At 37.5% G+C, this 23,536-nt stretch overlaps 1 protein-coding gene across 1 annotated transcript in view; it reads left to right on the top strand.

Annotated features, from left to right (window-relative positions):
• Positions 1–23,536, top strand: part of LOC109046206 (splicing factor, suppressor of white-apricot homolog) — a 78,580-nt gene that overhangs the window by 43,238 nt on the left and 11,806 nt on the right. Inside the window, 3 exon segments of the mRNA XM_042778831.1 lie at positions 1,931–2,115; positions 18,308–18,627; positions 22,708–22,854. Of these exon segments, the coding sequence (XP_042634765.1) occupies positions 1,931–2,115; positions 18,308–18,627; positions 22,708–22,854 (652 nt within the window).

Raw genomic sequence — 23,536 nt, 5'->3', positions numbered from 1 at the left:
GAAGGCCTCACTCAGTGGCAAACTAGCTTAGATTGCATGACTATCGACTCGTCCGGAGGAACATAATCTGTATTGATGAGCTGTTAAAGAATCACAGATGCACGATTCAGCAAACGCTCAGTCTGTTTTCATGTGTCCATCTGTTACATTTAGTTTATTTACTGAATGGAGTGAGTTTGCATGATCATGAGTGAAAGTTTTTTGGGTCAAATCTCTGCTGTTTCTTGTGGTTTCGAAAGCAGAGGCAAAGTATGTACACCCATTGTGTATTTGTTAGAGCTTACCTGTTTATATTGCAAATTGGAGTTTCAAAATTAGACCTCAAAAGGTTGCCTTATTGGATTTCGTCAAAATTTTATTTGCTGAACTCAATTGCAGATTGACTTCTGAAGTGTAGATGAGAAATTATGCATGAGAAAAAGAAGGACCTCAAAAGCAGGTCCTTCTTTGCAGGAAAATGCAGACAATTACTAGAGTCATTGCTTATAGAAATGCCACAAGCAAATTACAGGTGTTAAAGGGATACTCCGTCCCAAAATGAAAATTTTGTCATTAATCACTTACCCCCATGTTGTTCCAAACCTGTAAAAGCTCCATTCATCTTCGGAACACAATTTAAGATATTTTGGATGAAAACCTGGAGGCTTGAGACTCTCTTCGGAACACCCAAATAAATATGTGTGTCAAGGTCCGTAAGAGGTATGAAAGTCGTCTTCAGAATACTCCATCTGCCATCAGACGTGCAATCTGGGTTATATGAAGTGTATGCTCTTCTGTGTCATCCGCGCCACCATGATGCACTGTTTTATTTAAAATCAAAGCTAAATGCACGTAGAAACTGTGCATTCTTGTGGTGCGGATGATACAGAAGAGCATACATAGCATACAGTGATATGGAGAGACACAGAGGAGACCGTTGACAAAGTAATTATTGAATAAAGTTGTTATTTTTGTTTTCTTCGCTTATAAAAAGTGTTTCTGTCGCTTCATATAACCCAGATTGCACGTCTGATGGCAGATGGAGTATTCTGGTTGACAAAGTAATGGACCTTGACACTGTTATTTGCTTGGCAGTTTATGGGACAGTTCAATACCTTTTATTGACCTTGACAGCTTTTTATTTGGTTGCATTTAAAAAGCTTATGGGACAGTCTCAAGCCCTCCAGGTTTTCATCCAAAATATCTTAAATTATCTTGAATTCATTTCTTCAGTGGACCACAAAAAGTGATTTTATTTACATCCTATTAATGTTTTTTTTATGGAAGTTAATGAGTGTTGTTCAGTGAATCAGTGCTATGTGTGATTCAGTGTGGAAAGGCCTTTACACATAGCATTATCTCACTTGCAGTGACGTAAAGGAGAAGACTCTGTTCTTTCTCCAGTTTGTGTTTGTTTCTGAGTATACATGATTGTCCGTGGCAGGGGGCCTATTTTTAGTGCGGACACTGACAGGGCCCTCTTCTTGTTCTTGTAGAATATAATGACTTGTTTTTTTCCCCATTTTCCTTTTGTTATTTCTGTTCCCATGAGCAAACCCTGAAAAATTATACATGAGTACATTGCCTACTTGAGCTAGCTAAACTGAGACACCATCAACCGTTATACAATCCGTAGCCAGGCAGCCTTTAACACCTAAGCAGAGAGTGAATGTCAGAAGGGATAATTCTATCCCGGTAGATGTGAAACATTAAAATTGTCACACAATTATCTTGTAGCTTTTTAAGCTCTATGCAGTTTTTATAAGGCGCGCTGGCTTACAAAACCAGGTAAGTCATGAGCAGCCTCGTCTAGAAGCATTTGCTTAGTAGCAGAAACACAATGCACTTGTGGACATGTGCTCCCTTGCCTATGCTTTTAGTTGTCAGAGCATATGGTGTGTATCAAGACAAATGTGTGTGTGTCTGACCTTTCCTCCCTTTTCTCTTCCAGCCAAACAGAAGCTGGAGGACCGGTTAGCAGCCGCTGCGAGAGAAAAGCTCGCCCAGGCCTCCAAAGAGTCCAAAGAGAGGCAGCTTCAAGCTGAACGCAAGAGGAAAGCCGCCCTCTTCCTGCAGACTCTGCGAGGACCAGAGGCTGAGGTCAAGCGTACAGAGGAAACCACTGCTGCGCCTGAGGTTTGTTTGAGTGTGTGTGTGTGTGTGTGTGTGTGTGTGCATTTTTCAGCATTGTCCGTCTACCACCACAGATACCTAGGCTTTCTCTGAATTCCTAGTACTTGTATGAACTGAATTTGAAAGACGTTCAGATGTGTATTATATATTGTATCTGCCATACTGACATTGAACTTTGAATTTAACCGCAAATAACAATTTCTTGCTACCTATAGTGATTGCGCTTGAAAATAGCCGGCCACTCTTCATTTCGCTTTCATTGCATTTCTTGACATGCTCGCTCTGACAAAAAAATTCTGTTTTTGCTCTGCGATTCAGAATCATGCACCATGTCATCATGGTTATAGATTTTAGTGTTTTTATTTCATCGGTCAGCATCACGTCAGGATTCCTACTCGGAAACGCTGCTCTGGTTTTCTTGCGGTTTGTTTAGTCAAGTCCCCCTGTAAAGAAAAAACAACATATTTTATCGATCCATCAGGAATCTTGTGTAAATGCTCATTACTGCAAAATTATTCCTGACAACTGTTTTTCAGCAGTCTCTGGGGGGTCAAGTGTGACTGACAGACTAGATGAGATGAGATGAAAAGCAAACGTATATACGCTGTTAATTCTATCCCAGTTGTATTTTTATGGACTTGCAAGAGGAGTTGTTCCTAATAAGTTGTGCTGACAAAGCCAGTGTCTTCCAGGAAAAATGTCTGTTTGTACTTGTGAGTTTATTTGGATTTGTTTATCTTGTGTCAGCGTTTATAGCCATTGAAGCAGCCCTGATGATTTCTAAATCCACTGAAGCTTTGAATGAAAATGTCAAAATATCACCAAATGATACCTCACCAATTGCAAACACTTCCATTCAAATTTTGGGGACCAGTAAGATTTTTTTTTTTTTTTTTACAATTTAATAAATGAATAAAACAATAAATTAATTAATACATTTATTTAGCAAAGATGCATTAAACTGATTGTCGAATTGTCAAAAGTGACAGTAAAGACATTTATAATGTTACCTAAAAAAAAAAAAAATCTCTTTCCATTAAATGCTGTTATTCTGAACTTTATTCAACAGCAAATCCTGAAGTAATTGCATCATGGTTTCCACAAAAACATACAAATATACAAATATAACAGCTTTTTTTAACTTGTAATAATATTTCACAATATTACTGTTTTACTTTGTTTTTGATCAAATAAATGCAACCTTGATGAGCATAACAGACTTGTTTCAAAAATATTAAAAAAATCTTACAGACTACGAACTTTTAAACAGAAGCCAAAATTGAAAATTGCCATCATTAACTTAACTAGTATAAGTTCCTTTTTTTTCTGTGGAACACAAAAAGATATTTTGAAGAATGTTACAGCTCCAAAAACACCATAAAACATGATTTTGAGTGAAAAATGGCTTCTTAAAGTTATATGGACCACTTTTGTGGTACTTTTTTGAATCTTGGTAGCTACCATGCCAATGTTTTTACTATAGGCAGCATGAACATTTTTTTTTTTTTTATTATTTCCTTTTTATGTTCCACAGAATAAAGTCATAGGAGTTTGTAGAGACACCCATTCCTTTAAGGACACAGAGTTGGATTTTTAAAGATTTTCTGTATTTCTCTGTGGCTTAATATTGTGTATGGTGTCTGCTTAGAATGGTTTCTCAGCAGTTGTTTTTGAGATCGTATCCATGATCTTCCTCCAACTATCATTATAATGGCCAACTCTGCCTGTGTGCAGCTCATATTTCCCCTGATCTTCTCCACAGGCTGCAAACACAGTTTCTTCTCCAAAAAGTGGTGTCCATGGAAGGAGAACGAGAAAGGCAGGAGTGTGCGATTGAGAGACACCATTAGGAAAAGTGAGAGAGAGTAGGAGTAGGAGAATGGTGGAGACTAATCTCGCCGTTTGTCTCCACAGGCGTACGGTTCAGCTCCACATTAATGAGACCAATGAAGTGTGAAATCGGAAGAAGCAGCTGGTGGATGCAGGACTGCTTCCTCTGGGCTTTTTACCTGAGTCTCTCGCTCACATATACACAACACTACTCCTATACGTTCCAAACCAACTAATTCATTATGAATGTCCCTTCTGCTTCTTATTCTTGGACACCCAATTACTTGAGAGGGATGCCTTATTTAGTTTCCAACTTATTACTTTACTTTACCCAAGGCCTGATTTCAGATGCACCTTCCAATAGCTTATGGCAGTTCTATCATTCACCCTCAGGAAAGAAGCAAAGATAGTGTGGCTACCCAAGTGATGTGCACTAAAAACTTTCTCTTGCATGAAAATCATTTTTGTCCCAACTAGCTCTGTCCCCAGCGTTTAACAGGATATTTTAAAATTATTCTGACAGGCAACAAAAATCATATTTTTTGTCCAAATCTGTTTGAATCTATGTAGTTTTTTGCAGACTAATCAGAAAATAGAACCACATAAAATTTCATTTTTGTTTTATTTTTATTTATTTTGTTTAGCTTGAGCATTAGGTAATCTGCCCTCTTTAGTAAATCTGTCCCAAAGTATTTGTTGATCGCTTGGTTTTTATTTCTCATAGCCCAGCTCATTATGAAATCTCATTGGTTCAAGATATTGCTCCTCACAACTGTATGTTAAAAATTAATTATCTTCTGATTGGCTGTGATTATGTTTTGTCTTGCGCAATAGTTTCACATTCAGTGTGAATAGGCAAATTGTTTATTGCTGGGAACTTTGCATAGCTCTTGGTTAAGACTTGGTGTAATGATGTTCCTGACTAAAAGCTTGAAGTCCAAGAGCCGTGTTGTTTATTTTACTGTTATTCTCCTAAAGGCCTGATAAATGTTTATTCATGCTTTTTTGACAGTCTGTAAATATGGATGCGTCCTGTCTTTATCTGGTGACTTGACTCTGTTTACGGCTCCAAGGATTTTTGCTGTATCTTCAATGAAAATCGGTGCAATTGGTCATCGCTCATGACTACTGTATCATCTTTTGCCTTGCCTCGCCATTATCTTTTTCTATCTTTTTCCGGTGACTCAGTAGTGGTAATGATTCAGTCAATTTAAGCTTAATGCCAGCTGTGATCTCTGATGGAGCCGATTGTTAGCATTGATCTTAGCTTCCTTTGCCTTTTTTAGAAGTAGTGATTTTCAGTTGAAACTGAAAATTCTAGGCACTAGGTGAAGTAGTGATTTTCAGTTGAAACTGAAAATTTATAATATATATATATATATATATATCCATGATATATATATATAAAGATATTTTTTTTTTTTTTTTTTTTTTTTTTTTTTTTTTTTTACAAAAATTTTTTTTTTTGAACCAACTTTTCAAATGTGTCACATCGGGATAATGTGAACTACAACCAGTGTAATAATTATAAGGCTTCTTGAAAACCGATTAGTTCAGGCATTCCACTGACTAGACTATTAAAAAAAAAAGGTATATTCTGCAAAATATAAACAAGTCCTGCTCAACCTTAATTCCTTTCTAGATCTTTCTGCAAGTGAGAAAACAGCACAGCATTTTTTGTTTGCAGCTCCTACCATCCAGATATGCAGCCTTTGGCGCTTTACTGATTGCTATGGCAACAAAAATCAAATCTAGCCAATTCAGCATGCATCAGGTCATGTTTCCTAGCTTTTACCAAACCCAGGATTGCTACAATGTCTATAGATTCATTTAATAGCTGCAAATAGCTGTGTTTTACAGAGAAATCTACAGAGGCCAGGGTGGTCGTACATTTTCGCCGTGTTGAACCAATAGCCATCTCATTCCATCACAGCCGGCCGTGACTGCAGCCCTGTTTGTTCAATGAGAGTTTTCTGTTTCTTCTGGAGATAGCATAGAGTGCTTCTGGCAGAGCTCGTATTTGTAGTATTTCACCTCTTGTTTGCTTGAGCGCATGATTGTGCCACAAGATCACAGAGAGAAAATAAAATAGCCTTGATCTGCACTGCTGTCGCAGGGCTTAGAAAGATAGATATGGTGTGACAGACAGGAGCGCTTTAAAGTGGAAATAAGACCCGGCTAATTGTTTGATGTTTAGCTACAACCTTCCGTCACGCTAAATGCTGTTTGGCAGGTCTCTCTCAGAAAAAGCCAAGCTTGAAATGGGAAATATGGACAGTCATCTGTGCAGCCAGGTGGCACTTTGCAGAGAAGCCCAGCAGAGTCTCTCTTTGCTTCCATCAGCAACTTCTTCCATATTGCTCAATGGTTTTTAGCTCTTTTGCTTGAATTATTCATCTCATTGTTTTATTTTATTATTTGTGTATTATTTATTGAAAATTCTTTTTTTATTATTATTGTTTTAGTTCATCTTATCCGGCTTATTCCAATTTCTTATATTTTTTTTCTTTTTATTTATTTAATTTTATTTTTGTCTTTTTCCCCGTTATTTAATGAAACAGGAGCTTTATGTAAATCAAGGCAAGTATAATATTTAATTGAAAATAATGTTGATTAATTAAAAACAAATAAGCTGTATAAGTAGTAAACATATTATTTACAATAATTATGACTTATTGTAATTTTATTTTTAAATTCTAATCATAAAAACTACTGTTTTAACCGTAACCTTTTGACTTGACGTCACTTTCAAGTACTCTTATTTCCTCTCTGTCTCACATACACTTCTATGCATCACTTTCTGTGCTCCTGTTGGATCTTGAATTGAAAAATAAATAAATAATAGTTTAATAGACTACATCATAAAGTAAGCATAATACATAATGGAAATTAAAATTGATTAATTCAAAACAAATAAGTTAGATGGGTTGAAATAATGGAAAAAACATCTGCCAAACTGCAGTTTATGTGACTGTTCTCTGTCCAAATCTTTTGTAGGATTTAGTGTAAATATGTGTATCTGAATCAATAAAAGCTGATACAGGGATACAGTTGTCCAGATTCAGCATTTTCTGCAATTGGTTTAAAGCATTAAGAGCAGCAAATTTGAGAACGAAGCAGCCAAAGACACATTTATTGATTGCGAATGGGAGAATGAGAGGAAATGATATCAGGATGTTGAAACATGAGTGCCTCAAGCTCGACATCAGGGGAGGCATTTGCGTATGGCACCTATTGCAGTTACCATACCCTAGCATTCAAAGTTCAGACAGAACTACATGATGATGCTCGTCAAAGATAATCCAAATATTTTTAGGAGAACAGATCTGACCATTTCTAGGATCGAGGCTCCTAATAGTGACAATTCATGCACTGTTGCCAGTGGGAGGCACGCATCTCCAATTCCCTGTGAGCAGAATAGGATTGGAGAGATGGAAAAGGGGAAAAAGACAAGCGCTTTAAGAGGAAGCTGTAACATAGCCACATACTTGTATCCTAACTTGCTTTAATTATCACGCGTCTTTGTGATTAGCACCCACGTCGTTGCTACCCACTTATGCAGTAAAAACTGCACAAACAAGATAAGAACTATTTTTTTTAGATTTAATGCGGTCACTGTTAATTTAATTTAATATTGCATCAAGCACTTTGTTTAGTTAATGTGGGTTTATCGTTCAGGAATGTTGTCGTTGTATGTATGCCGTAACCTAGGTTTTTGTGAAATTCTGCCGCTGCTCGACATGTGTTTTTGTTTTTGCTGTGACCAGCATAATGTTGTGATGGAAGTCAATATGTATTTATGTTTGTTCATGATCATTGTGTTATTTTGTTCACAGTTTCAGACAAGCTGTGGTTTGAAACACTGTTTTCTCTTGATGCCATCGGTCTGTGTTTTTTGCATCTGGTTGAGTGAAGTGGTAGATAATGTTTCAGCTTTTGTACAGCTGAATTGAAATGACAGACCACTTTTCAAAAATGGGAGCTAGGATACAATGGCAGTTCTCAAGGAATGCATTCGTTAGTTTTTCTGGTAACATGCAACTTGAGTTTGAATCTTCAAGCACTGCCATCATGAAATAATTACGATATTAACAATTCTGTGTTCAAGATCTAAAATGAGACTAAAGACAGAACTTGTGAGTCAGCTTGCATCTTCAGAAAGAACATGGCAGGCCTCGGAAGACTTGGGGTGAGTGGAGGGGGGTAGACAAAGAAAACTCCTTTGTCAGTGTCTGCATTTTTCAACGATGCTATTTGCAGTATTATTAAAATGCACCTTCTGTGCGACAAGAAAATCATTTTTTTCCTGTTTTTTGTACGTTTTTGTATCTGGAGGGTTTGAAAATTGAAACAAAGTGAGCTTGTCATGTATCTCATTTACTTTATTCCAATGTATTTTATTTTAATTGTTTAATTTCATATTATTAAGAAAGCATCTATATTACATTCTGGAAATTAAAATCGATTAATTAAAAATCAGTTACCTGAGTTGAAGAACATCTGCCAACATGCAGTTATTATGCAACTGTTTCTCAGTCTGTCCAAAGTTTTGGCAGGATTTAGTGATTTTTTTAATTATTATTATTATAATCCTATTGCAACAGTTTCTGTGTAGTGTAGTCCACAAACCAGTTTATTTGTGTTTTCCCTCAGACAAGAACAAAATACTCCAAATTAGCACTAAATCAGTGCAGTGCTTTTCTGTGCTTCATTGCCATTGGATGTTCTGCCAATAGCAGTACAGCTTCGGGAGGGCCAGCTTGCCAACACATGCTCTGGAGTAAGTGTCCTCTGACCACTGTTCCACTGTAAGATATCGGCATGTTTACTGGCAAAACAAAGCAGCCGATCAAGCACACCTCAAAACCATATTGGATTTGTGCTTCTGGATCTGGCAGTCACTATGAGATGGTATCAGGACAGCTTATCCTGTACTCACTTTCTGTAGTGTCTGTGTGCATCCTCACGCCTCTGAGCTTTTTCCTTTAAACAAATAGTTTTCTCCGCAGTGTAATCCGCCACTTAACACCCACAGCCAAACGCCAGCTTAGCATTGATTGATCGGCACAGACAGATTACAGTTTTAACACTGTTCTGACTAGAACTTGACCAACATTCATCACAGCTCTCAGGATTTCATCTGAAGCAAATCTTAACAGGCTGTTGCCATACATCCAGCTGGATTAGTTGAAAATCTAGTTTAGATAGCTGTGATTACTGTTGAACCCTTGGCTTAGCGGTTCACTTGTATGGCTGTGTTGGTTTGAGTTCGATATTATTATTTCTATATATATATATAAATAAATATGGTTGCCTTGCAGCATACTTAAAAATAACTTTCTTGGTCTTTTTTTATTTGTTTTGTTTTATTATGTGATGCTATAGGCTGGCGACTGATGAAAACAAGCTGTGACGGAATTAGAAACCAACCATAAAATGGAGGGCCTGTTTTCAGTTAAGGCAATATTTAGCTGGAGCTATCCTTTTTTCCTGCCCATAGTCACAAGACAGAATTAAAAAGGGGAATGGAATCGATAGACCCTGAGGAAATGAGGCGATCTGAAACTGTTGAGGCTCCCCGCCACTGTGCCTGTGCTGGCTCTAATTAGTTTATACATAAATCCATGGCAAAGATGTAAGAGCTCACTATAACTTTTATCCTGACCTAAAAGGAGTAAATTGGCTACGGATTAGCTCTCAGCAAAAAGAGGAATTTTAACCTCAACAAAGACTGCTTTTTCACTGTCACAAATCCCAAATGTCATTCAGAAGACAGAAACAGCTTCTTAAATGGGTTAGTTTGACCATAAATGAAAAGTGTGTCATCATTTATGCACCCCTCATGTCTTTTGAAACCTGAAACCTGTTTTGAAACGAGTTATACACTCTTAAAAATAAAACTCTTATTGGCATCAATGACTACGTGAAGAACTTTGAACATCAACAGAATCTTTCCATTGCACAAAAGGTTCTTTATAGTGGAAAACATTCAATTATTAAAATGTTTTTACACTAAGAATACTGAGAACTGTTCCATGAAAGCTTTTTTAGGGAACTCAGTGGTATCGAGTGTAGTACAATGTTTAATCTGCTTTTTTTCCGTAGAATGAAAGTGAATTGTGACCATGACTGTTTTAAGTGACATTTGCGATTAATAGCAATGTAAATTTCCATCTGTTCTTCATACAAAGTCTTCAGAAGACTCAGTATCGCATAGACTAATTTTACGATAATTTTGTGGTTCTCTTTTGGCCTTTGGTCCACATCCACTTACATTTGTATGGAAAAGAGCAGCTCAGGCATTCTGCTGAATATGTTTTATCTCATTGCCCACAGCATGCATGTGCAGATGAAGTCAAAGACCGGTTTGGTGTGCTTTTGCAGCTCTTACAGCAATATCTGAATGACTGCATATGTTTGCATCTGTCAATGCTTTTGTGTGTGTTTATGTGGAAAACTGTATGTTGGCTGTGCAATCTTCAAACTGGCAATTGTTTTTATGTTTCCACCTCCTGGTTCACCAGCCAGGAACATTTAGATGCACCTCAGTCTTTCACTCAGCATGTTGTCGAGAATTATTCTGGGTGCTAAATAAACAGGCGGCTTGTAATCATTAAAGCCATATTTTTCACCTTGAGTGTATTCAGAATAATTAGCAAATGTTCCGGTCTGCAGAAAATCTTTGTGCCAGCTGGTCGTTCTGCTGTCTTTCGTTTGATGAATGCACTGTAAATTGTTCACAGTGGACTGCCGACTCAACAGCAACGTCTTAGATTGACTGCTTTATTGCTATGTCTTTTACTGTAATCCGGTTTCTTATTATTGACCTTTCATTATTAAGTAGAACACACAGAAATAGTGAAGCTCATAGGATGCCTACTCACTGCCGTTCTTTTTGAAGGAGATGAATATCAGATGTGACAGTATGGCCACCTTGTTGTCCTCCACTTTTGATTTCGTGTTTTTCGCTTAGGACTGTGCGCATTGTTCGACTCAACCGCAAACTGTCACAGTTTAAGAAAGAACAATACCCAGAAGCCACTGCAGCTCTCACAATGGCTGAAATAGAAACCAGGCCAGTTCCCACCTCCCTTATTCTTGGATTTCCTGTCTGTTTTTATTTTAAGATTGCAGTTTATTTTATTTTCAGCATTGCTGCACTTTCTTTTTGAAGAGCAGGTCGTGTGCTTGATGTGAGTCTGCTGTTCTTAATAGAGCAAGGGTTTTCAACCCGGTGTCCGTGATGTGGTGATATATAAAACAAAGTCATTTTAATGTAGGCTAATAAAATCTAAAACACCCAACAACATGTTTTATGTGCCATTTATGAGTGTGTTCATCTTTAAATACCCCCCCCACACACACACACATTCCTTTGAATTCAATTATTTGATTCCACTTACCTGGCAAACTTTGCCAACTTTGCTAAAACCTTGTTTTAGGCCAAAAAAGGTTAATCGTTGTGCTGTTGCCAAGTCAGCCAATCAGATTACATCTTGCCAGGTGGATAAAGCGCTTTTCTGTTATTTAAGCAGTATTTATCAGACAGTGAGTATACGGGCAGCAGACATCTAATGCCAAGACTAAGGTCTCCCTAGTGTCACATTTACACTGTCTTTAATGTGGGAAAGTTCTTACCCTAGATGTAAGGCTGTCGGGACCTGTTTGATATGCCCTTAGTGTGCTTCTGTGTTTTTGAGCATGTTCACGCTCCCAGTTGCACACACTCCTGCCCCAGGGCTGTGGCTTTTCTCTTCCTCTGATGTGTGATTTACCATTTAAATGATTGGGCACTTTGTATGCGAGCTGCTCTTTTTAAAAGAAGCTCTCATGAGAGAGGTGTTTCCAGCAGGTACTGCTTTAACAAGAAAGTCAGCTCACGGGAGGGAAAACGCTCCTGATTAGTGACAAAAGCAGGGGTGCAGAGGTGAGACTCTATGCCTTTACACTTCTCTTTTGTCCGTGTTAAACGAGAATGCAGGGATTGGTGGTGTCACTGAAGCGACTGGAGTGTATCATGGCTGGTATAGAGATTCCTGAAGCTGTTGTTGAACGGTCTTCTTATTTGAAATGCAGAAATTGTGCATGCTGTGAGACAACCAATGGTGTGATTTTGGGGTGGGGATTACTGTTTGTTTCTGACCAATGGCAGAAGATGAGGGATTGTTTAAAAAAAAAAAATCATCTTTTACTCCCTTATGTCATTTATTGGAACCACATGAGGTAATAAATAGTGAATTATTATAATTGTCATCACCAACTGTTCCTTTAAAAACTCATTTTGTGTTAGTTTGTTTGACTCATTTAAGAATGGCTTATTATTTTATATATATATATATATATATATATATATATATATATATATATATATATATATATATTTATTTTTTTTATTTATTTTTTCATATAATTTAATGTAATTGCACTTTACAGTTTTTGAATCACAATAAGTTGGCAGGTCACTGTTTTTTCTAGCAGATTTGCTATTCAGTAAAGCCATTGTTATAATAGTTCCCTTCATGATTGCCCGACAGTTAAACAATCAGTGTGTTTCTTTTATACTTCACTTCCCTGGTGGGAACCTTCCAGAACATTAGTAAGAACCCCTTGTGTTGCTGTTACTTTGCCAAACACCTCCTGACAGATGTCCATTCATCATATTGGCATACTGCAGAAAAACAAGCTAATTATTTTGACTTAAAAGCAGGATTTCTACCCCTCTGAAGATAAGAGCTCCACCAGCATTGAAACATTCATGGATTGTTCATAATGAATATCCAGTTTTTTGATTATTCATTGTTGGCTTGATTAATGTGAACAAATCCATCATTCACTGCTCATTCATCAGTACTGACAAGAAGATAGGACTGAATTCAGCCATCTTGACTTGTTGAACTTCAGTCAATTCCATTTAAACCACAGATTAAACATATTAATATTTGATGGGAATTAGTAACTTGTAATAAATAGTTATAGTTTTAAAATCAGTTTTAAGACTTTTTAAAGGGTTTTTATAGGATGAGGACTTGATGTCATACAGTTTCTGGGGAAAAAGTATGTGCACCCTTCATAGTTATCTTGATTTCTGCATGAATTAAATTTAATAGACAAACACATTCTGCTTCAAGTAACACACATTTTCATGTCTTTACTGAACATTCTACAGTGCAGGGTGGGAAAAATACAAACCCTTAGGTTTAATAACTTGTAAACCCTCCTTTAGGAGCAATTACCATTGTGAATTTTGTTCATTTTTCCTTTTACAGACTTTACAGTTTAGAAAATTTTTAAAATATCTTGTATAAATTAATCTCTTGAGGTCATGCTAAAGCATCTCAATCAGTTTGAGGTCAGGACTCTTCTTTTGAAGCCTTTCGGTTGTTTGTTTACTCTTGTGCTTTGTGTGACTGTCCTTCGGTTGACAGTCGGATGACCTTACATTCTCTTACAACATGTCCTGATCAGGGCCAGATTTACACATAGGCATTCTAGACACGTGCCTTTGCTCACTCCTCCAGGGCGGCCCAAACAAAATAAAGAGATATATATTATTGTTATGGTATGGGCTACCTACAACAGTAAAAGAACTAAAACCCCAGAATACATTGAGCAATTAAATATAAAAAACAATAGGGTAAAAAAATTACAAACTATTTCCATGTTTTCCAAAAATGTGTTTTGTGATATCTTACGATACGAGTTAAATCTGGCCCTGGTCCTGATAAACTTTGGAATTCACTTTTCCATTGATGATAGCAAGTGATTCATGCCCTGAGCCATAAAAGCAGCCCAAATCCATGATGGCCCCTCCACTGCTGTGCCTTTGTTCTCCTATATAGTGTCCCTACAAGGCTTTTAGAGACCCCTTTCAGTTTTCGGCGGATCAACAGTTCTCAATCTCAGATGTTCACAGCACTCTTTTGCTTGAGGTTTGGTACACATCAGGCAATGCTTTTTGTGATTAGCAAACCCAGAGTTTTAGGGCAGCGCTGACCAACACCCCCAATCTGGCCTCACTGACTGAACTCAAGGTTAGTTGAACTCAAGATCACCTGGGTAGTCATTAGCCTAGGTGTTCACATACTTTTTCCTCCCTTACAGTGAGAGTGTTTTCACACTGTGTTCATTAGACACAAGAAAATGTGTCTTTCTTTGTGTGTAATTTATTTCAACAGACTGTGTTGAAGGTCAGATCAAAATTGATAAGAAATACAGTTAAATTGAAAGGGTTCACATACTTTTGATGATTTAGATGATTGACAGAAAATTTGTGACCAGCTTGCATTGTTTGCATGGTCTTAGAGAATTTACTCTCAACAAGCCTCTCAGTCAATTTTTTTCCCCCCATAATCCCTTGCTTGCCATCCAGCATGATGCATTCGCTTTACTGCTTCCTTTCAGTTGGTTACTACTTCTCTCCCCTTCCAACTCTCAGAAATCAACAAATCGTTCTTCACCCCACAACACTTAGTTAGTTTTGCATTTTCAGCAGACACCAAGGCGATTTGGCAGCTACCCGACCATGTGCACAGAGTAGTGAGATTGAACACAGCAGCTTTCAGACTCTCTAAAATCCCTTCAAACTCAGAGATCAGAGATCCTGTAGGAGAAAAGTGTCCTAATGTTCCATACGAATGTTGGGTGAGATTAAAGCTTCCTTGTGGTCCCCAACACCACTACAGTGCTCCTTTTAATGGAGCTTGAAAAATGCTTCAGACCATGATTTGGAGATCAAATGTGTGGTGTTATATTAGTTTTTTTTAGAGGAAAACATTTTTCTTTTGGCAAGTTAATATGAAGTCCACTCTTCTGTAATTACGAAGATAATAGCTTTTTAGACTCCCATTAGATGTGACATATTGTGTGTGGAGAGAAATCGTAAATAAATTCAACTCCTGTTTCCCTGAAGTGCCTTTGGAATGAATGTCCTAAACTCCAGGCTCTCCAGATGCTCCTTCAGAATTAGGGAAACGATAGCCTTTCGTTTAGAGAAGCTAAAGAGAATCTTAAATAATGGTTCATTCCAGCAAAGCCCAAGCTAATTAGCACAGTGCTGAGTCTCGACTCATCATCTGTGCCAGAGTCATTGCACCTCAATATCCCAGAATCCCAGGAGAGCGAGGTAAACTGTGGTGAAGATCAAAAAGACTCATTCTAGGTGTCATTATTTGAATGAAAAAGGGTGTCTGTGCTTTTTCTGGCTATAGGAGAGACATTGACTATCCAGAGTGTTGTGCTGCTGCTCATGCATTTAAATGGCTCTCATAACACACTGAATCTGCCTTGTGCAGCCAGTGTTTGGGGAAAATCTGAGGAGATTGAGGTGATCGTGTCAAAAGCTGAGGAAGACGGATCTGCTGACTCACCTCTGATGATGCTTTCCCACCCTTTGTGACCTGGAGTGTGTATTTACTTTGAAGAATATATACAAGGAAAAGGCTGCTGGCTGTAATTGCACACTTCCACCTGAGGCACCTCCACTATGACTTTTTTCTCTAAACAGTCATTCCAAACTCTTAGAAATGGTTAAAAAAAAAAAAAAACTACTTTGGTAAAAACTAGAGAATGGGAACTAAATAGCAGCAATTTACCACAATTACATTTGTTTTTCTCTGCAAGTATGAAGAACAGGTGGATTAAATATTAAATCACTGCACATGGAGCAGATGAATTTAACACAGTGGTTTTGGTGACTCCATACATTTGCTCTTCTGCTGTTCTAGGTACCACTTCTTTACTTGTCAGTTGTTACAAAACCTCGACTGCTTTGACTGTGTACTCTGTTTGGATGCGTCTCATTGTTTCTTATTGTCTTAGAATATTTATTTTATAGCAGATAGATAGATAGATGGATAGATAGATAGATAGATAGATAGATAGATAGATAGATAGATAGATAGATGGATGGATAGATGGATAGATATAGTTGTGTGTAGGTAGGTAGGTATATATAATGTGTATTTCTTATTTTTTAATTATAGTAATTTTAATATCAATGCAAATTTATAATTTTCATTTATTTCTCCCTTTGAGAAGCTGTGAATGTTCTAATAATATTCATAGTAATCTTTTTTTTTTTTTTTTTTTTTTTCATTTGGGGCAATTCAATTCTAAAATATAGTCAGCGAATTAATCAGAATATTGTATAATTAATTTGATTATTTATTTAGTTTAGACACATGCCCGTTTTGCACTCATATTCCCCAGTGTCCTTACTGAGCAAGTAAGGCTGTAATGACCAGAGAACGATGTCAAATTTACTGTCCCTCGCATAGACGCTGCATTAGAAACACCCTCACATTAGTATTAACTGTTTTTTTTTTCTTTTTGTAATTTGATGCAAAGGTGATATAATAAAAAGAATAGTGTTATAAATGTACATACATTTTTTCAAAAATACAAATATGAAAAACTTTCGAGGATTTACGATGCTGATGACTGTTGAACACGTCTTGTAAAAAAGGGTCCATTAACCCCTTAAGCTATCGGAGCGAACTACCACTCGCAGGCTGTTTCTTTAGTCAGGCTGATTTGCTTTAGTCACAGTCTGAGGCTGAACAAACGCAGTGTTTGACTTATTTATAGATCGATAGATGACAAATGCGATCCTCAGGTTGCGATCTGTGCCATGTTTGTGTGTGAAGGACCAAGTGAAAACGTTAGCGAAATTAAAGAAAGGTTAGACCTTGCCGTTTGTCTCCTTCTAGCACTTCCACCTTTTACTCACACTCCATTTTCCTCACACTCTACCTTTCACTTGAACTTCTTAATAGAGTTCCAAGAGTGGAACAGCAGCGGGTTTTATACTGTGGGGATTTAGATGAAAACTTTCTCTTTATTAACATGTGCAATGACTAAGCTCTTTAACTTTGCTGACCTGGCATTCTCAGCTCCTCTCCATGAGTGTGTACTTAGTAGTACTTAAAAGGGAAAGCATCACTATTGCTCATACATTTGGTTATGGATTTTTTACAAACCCCTAACCCTAAGTATTGAACTTCTTAAGCTGTCCTGCACAGTTTATACTATAAAGTTTGTGCTCAAATCGTGGCATGCTGTGCTATTACTTTTATAAGAAATTTTAAGCATGTTAGATAATAAAACAGTTTTAAAAATCCCATAAATTCATGTTAAAGGTGGCACCCAAGCCATATGTAGTAACCAAAACATCATAGAGACTTGAGGCTGTCCTCCTTTGACTTGAACCAGTAAGCAACCCCCTAGAAAGCACATAGAAATGCACTGGCATTTTTTATTTTATTTTTTCAGAAAATGTAAAACTATAGACATGCCTGATTACGTGGGCTCTAGCGGGCTTGATATTTTGGAGGGCACTTTGTTCCTATCTCTCGAAAACAGAAGAAGGAGACTGGACAGTCGTCCACGCTCTCCTTTGGGGTTTATCTAGCCAAATGTCAACCCAAAGCCCCTGAAATCAAACTCAACCCTGCGTCCCATTATGTAACTCCAGCCAGAGAGTTATCAAATTGAATACATTTGCTAATCTTCCATCTACAGCACCTCTCTTGCCCTGAGCAGCACTATCTTTTACATAAGAGACGTTCCCATGCTAGATAGAGACAAAAGAACATTATTTCTAGATTAATTGGTACACGCTTATAAATACTTTAGGATGATATTGCGTCCTGGTTCAGTTTAAGCTCTCCAGAGCTCTATTACATGACCTGTAGCCCTTAAATTTCGAGCCTGACTTTGAGTCCGTCGCCCTTTTCTGCCTCGTGATAAAATAGACTTTTTATTTCCTTGTGTGTGATGAACCGAGGCCCGCAGATATGGTTTCAAAGGCGTGAGCAACGTTGATTGATGAAATTCCATTTCTGATGGGAATCCAACAGTACAGGGGATCTCATTTAACAAGACAGACATATATTGAAGTGATTATGACAGAAGAGAATGGCCAATTATACTTCTGCCAGACCCATATTATGCTGCGAAACAACCAGTATTTTTAATTAGCGCTATTTCTGGGGTGGAAGGAGTGAAGAGGAGCTATTAGGACCAGGGATAAAAAAGACAAAGGCACTGCTCTGGGGAGCTGTCCACATGCATAGTAGCAGTGCTTCCTTTCACGTGGAGACATACACTGATGGCAAAAACCTTTCAAATTGAATATGGTCCTTGAGATCGTTCGAAGCCAGTTGCGGGTCTATTGATTGGGGCAGATGCCCAAATTTAGTAAGCCACTGGGACCAACTTTCATTTCAAATGTGTCGTAATATTTTCCAGAGTAAGCAGCCTGATTGGATTTTGCTCATTAAAATAACAGTTTTCTTTCAAGTGCCCATCTGAGTTGCGCTTCAGGTCTCATGTGTCTAATCCCTGTTCCTTTGTTGTGTCTCTACAGCCATTGGTGTCCGCCTTTCCCATGAGCGGCATCCCTAAACACGCGTCTCGTATACCAGGATTTGACTACCAGCCCTTGGAAAGTGCACTAACAAGGAGTGCAAATGCCCCTGCATCTCATGTGACCACTTCTTCCTCCTCTTCTTCCTCCCGTGTGCCTGAAAGGGAGCGGGAAAGGGATAGGGATAGAGATAGGGATCGGGATCGAGACAAGAGGAAGAAGAAACACAAGAGGAGGTCTCGGTCCAGGTCCCGCTCCAGATCCAAATCCAAAACCAAGCACTCTTTGCCCAGTGCCTATCGCACCTTCAGGAGGTCCAGGTAATGGCTTGGGAGTTGTAACATATTTCCAGCAATTTAAGCTGTTAAAAAAGCTTGTTAATTGCTAATGGCATGTACCTAGGGCTACATTTACTGAAATGTAATTATGTTTTTAAACTGCCTTTTCCACCTTTTTATCCATCCAAAAATGTGTTAATCTAAGTGGCCTTTTAAGTTAAATGTAAAATGTGGTTTTAGGGCTTAAAAGTTGGAATTAATCATTTGAACATTTCACTTCTTAAACTTAGAAATACAGTTGCAGGAAAAAGTATGTGAACCCTGGGGTTTACTTTGAATTTCTGGATAAATTGGCCGTAAAATGTGATCTGATCTTCAAAGTCTCAGATCTGCTTTAACAAATAAAACAACAACAATAAGTAGTTTTATTGAACACGCATTCAGTGCAGGCTGGAAAGAGCATGTGAAACCTTCCATTTAAAGGGACAGTTCACCAAAAAGATTTCTCACCCTCATGTCGTTCTAAGTCTGTCTGACATTTTTCTTCTACACAAAAGAAGATATTTTAAAGAATGTTGATAACCGAGCATTGACTTTCATTATATGGACATAAAAAAAAACACATTCCTCTTCTTTTAGGTTCCTCAGAAAAACTAAAATCATACAAGTTTAGAACAATCTGAGGGTTGGACAATAGTAATAGCATTTCAGTTTCTGTGAACTCTTTAAATTAAGGTTCCGTGTGCACCAATTGATTCCTGTAATTGCAGCTCAGATTTTAAGATAGGAAAATTAGGAAGAATTTAATAGTAATAGTAATTTAATAGTAATTGTGACTTCGTTGAAAAAGAAAAACTTTAATGATTAGTATATGCAGTAATCAATAGCAGTAGTCCAAAGCTTAACATACTTTTTCCTGCATCTATATGAATAAATACTGTACATCTGGGGAGGGTGGCTTGTCAAAAGTTTTGTTCCCAGAAACTTGAGGCAAGGATGCAATAACCCACCTCTAAACTTTTGTTCACCCCTCCGCCACCCATGTTTTTTAATTCATCCTCTTTATTGGAAATCAGGGATGATTTGTCATTATCCGCTGTTGAAGTTGCAGTAATTACAGTCCCCTCATCATGCCCACCCTGACACGCAGCAATATAATTTCTGGAGATTAAATCATTTTGGCCCCAGCATTTAAATCACTTACAGCATGTAAAAGCCCCCCCCCCCCTCTCTCTCTCTCTCTCTCTATCTATCTATCTATCTTTCACAATCTCTGGGTCTTTTTTTTTTTCTTGGTTATATATCCATGCAAACATGCCAAACAAGGGCAAGAAGTGTGGCTTGAACTCAGATGAACTTGCTAGGTGAAATATAGGAAGGAGTAAAATCGCTTCCTCTAATATGAGATAAGGAACATATATATATATATATATATATATATTTTTATATGAGATAAGGAACATATATATATATATATAATCTTATGTCTGTGCAAGAGAAAGATTGAGATGAGTTTTGGGCAGAAGGTTTTGTTGGGCTACTGTTGTGGTTTGTATGTATCGCCTTGGCTTTAGCCATGTTCTCCATCTATCCCTGTTGGTTTTCTTATTCCTCTGTTATTGAACTGCAGTTCATCCGCTTACTTCATAGGCTTTTTGCACTGCTGCGCAGACTGCAGCATCTGCATTAAGATGACAATCCCATCTTCGTCTAATCCAGACGTCTCACCTCCAAGTTAATTTCTCATCGGGTACAGCCCCATCGTGGCCTTCCAGTGTTGCCCTTTCCCATTAGTTCTCAGGTGACCTGAGATAATGAGTGTCTGGAGTGGCACTACACATTTGTTAACACTCATCCCCATCCACAACCGTGCCGTTAGTAGACATGGACATGTACATTTCTCTAGCCAGACATGTGACCTTGTGGTTTTGACCTTGTTCCCTGATTGCTGTCGAGCGGAGGAGGGCCTTTAGACCACGAGTGTTTGTTTTACAGCAGGTCAGCTTGTGTTTGGACCGAGTCCTGGTCAAGTGTGTCTGAGTATTGCCACTTCAGTAGAGGAAATGCATGTTAAAGTGTTCAGCTTTCACCTTTTGTACTCTTCCCCAGTAATTGCCGTTCTTGACGAGCTGATTTTAAATTTGAGAAGAATTTAAAAACTATTTGTCATGTATTCTTGAGAATATGGAGGTAAAGAGCTAAAGTGCATGCCATGTTTTCAAAAAATAGGAAGCATTTATATCTGATTTTTACTTTTACCAGCCATTGCAGGCCAAACCACTTAATGTGCAGACTCAAACTTATATATACCCAAAATATATTTTAAAATGTCTTCAGTGTCACACAATTCTTCAGAAATCATTCTAATATGCTGATTTGGTGGTCAAGAAACAACTAGATAACTTTATATAAGTAACATTAGTAAGTTGTATAAATCAAACTTCACCACAAACCTGAGCCTGTTGGTTTTTATTATAGCCTTTATTAATAACAAGCCCATATCTCAGTCGGTGACTCCAACAGTGAATTAATAATCCTAGGGCCAGAAGTGATTATAAAGCACCTTCATTCTGACATCAAACATGACCAGTGTTATGCCTGTAATTTTTGTTACCGCTAATAATACCGGTGTCAGTATTTAAAGCTACTCACTCATTTTTATTTTCTGTCTCCTGACACCTGACATCTCTTCGTCAACACCAGGCACCAGCCGCACATTTACCCTTAATGAGTATATCTGTCCAATGTAGTGGAAAAAAAGACGAAAAATTCAATTCACACTGGACACAATTATAATAAATAGATGCAGATGTATTATGGTGGGGAAAAAATACTTTCCTCTCCATCAAATAATATCTTTGACACCCCTGCAGCAGATTATTAATGATTAGATTTAATATCTATTTTTCTTTCTTCTTCCTGTCTGTGTAAATATTTTTTTTTTCTCTGCCTGTTCCTGACCCTCACATTTTCATTTCTCTACTTGTTTGAAGTGTGTATGTGCATACAAGATATTTTAATTCACATTATCCTTCTGTCTGGGTATATACACATATGTATGATTGCATTTCAACTCTTAATAACAGCCCATTCATTTTTACTGGAATATGTTTGTCAACATTACAAGCAATTTCCAAGCCTCACTGAGGCTCATTGTGTACTGTTATTGAACATTAAAAGTATAATGTAGTCATGGCCTGCTATGAATTAAACACATAACTCTTATTAAAATGAAGTGGAAATTATATTATGTAGAATTCAAAAATAAAATTGTGCAACACAAAATGTTTGTTTTTTTTACTCTGTATTTAATTTGTCAAATTCACAGCATCATATACTGCAGTACTTGCTATCATAGAAATCTGCTATAAATGTGCCAATTGCTGCTTCATTTACAACTGTAAACTGTAACTACCGTCACTCTTGACATTTATGATTCACTATTTGAGATCCATTCAGGTCTAGTGTCAGTCCTAGATGGCCTGGACTGGAGAACAGTGATCACTGTTTTTGAGCTCCATGACATTTCTTCACTGTCTTTGCAATGTTTACGGTGATGTCTGCTGTGTATGGCACGTAAGTCTAGGACTATCAAAAATAAAAAATATGATTCCCCATGACAGCCATTTCAGTGATTTATGCCAGATACTGGCTGGACATTTTATGTTTTTTTTATTCACCAAAAAAATTATTCAAACTTGCAGCATGTTTAATTATCATCAAGATTTAACAATAAAATCACACTGAAGAGCAAAGCATTACCAATATAATTTTTATTTCCTGGTATTAATGTCATCCACACTATTTAAGGTTTTCAATTTTTTTTTTTTTTTTTATTAAATGTGTTTTAAAATTTCACTTTATGAAATAGTTTCTGTTTACAATAATAGCCTTTCTTCAAGGTTCAAGAGCTCAACTCCTTTTTTAGAACTTTCTCTATCTGTCAAAAAGGTTTGTGCAGCACAAAAGGTTTTGAAGAGGTAATAGAGAGCAAAGAGCAAAGGACATCATCAACTGACAGTTAATTTAACAGCATCACAAAGTCTCCTGTGGGTTTAATTTCTAGTGCTAAGCTGACCATGTTTCTTTCTTTTCAATCTCTTTTTCTCTCTCCTCTCTCAGGTCTGAGTCTCGTTCCCCCAGCCGCAGAGACAGACAAGCTCGCCCTTCAGACAGAAAGCGTGACGAGAGGGAGAAGGAGAGCTATGGTCCAAGCACCTACCGCCATGGCAGCAACCCAGTGCTGGGCAGGAAGCGCTCCAGATCAAGGTGTGGTGGCACTTAGGCTATCAGGGCTTGTTGTTGTTTTTTCTTGCTTTGTGACAAAAACAAAAACCGAAATATTGTAATTAAAATGTATGCTTTGTGACAAAAACAATGTATTTTTTAAATGTATTTTATACACTTTGTTTTAAAAGTTTGGGGGGCAGTATTTTTATTTATTTTTTATTCAGTAAAGAATTAATACTTTATCAAAGATGCATTTAATTGAAATGTGACATTAGATTGTCTTTTTTTTCTTTTTATATCTGTGTGTTCTGTTTTTTTGTGTGTTTTTTGTGTTTTTGTTGTTGGAAGGTAAACCTTCTTCCCATTGACAACTTTCTGGCAGAGGGCAGCAGATTTTCCTCAAGAATTTGACTGCATTTTGCCCCGTCCATTTTTCCTTCTATCCTGACAAATGATCCAGTCCCTGCTGCAGAGAAACACCTCATAACAGGATATTACCACCTCCATGCTTTACTGTAGGAATGCTGTTACTTGGATGGAGACCTGTATTGGATTTCTGCCAGACATAACGTTTGGTGTTGAGGCCAAATAATTAGATTTTAGTCTCATCTGCCTCAGAATCTTCAAGGTGCGTTTGGTGAAGCTCAGTTGTGGCCTTTCTTGAGGAGTGGATTTTTTCTGGCAACCCTCTCATACAAGCCACATTTGTGGAGAATTTGTG

This window comes from Cyprinus carpio, chromosome A21, assembly GCF_018340385.1.
Source record: "Cyprinus carpio isolate SPL01 chromosome A21, ASM1834038v1, whole genome shotgun sequence".
Classification (NCBI taxonomy): Eukaryota; Metazoa; Chordata; class Actinopteri; order Cypriniformes; family Cyprinidae; genus Cyprinus; species Cyprinus carpio.
This window is presented reverse-complemented; position numbering and strand designations above follow the sequence as displayed.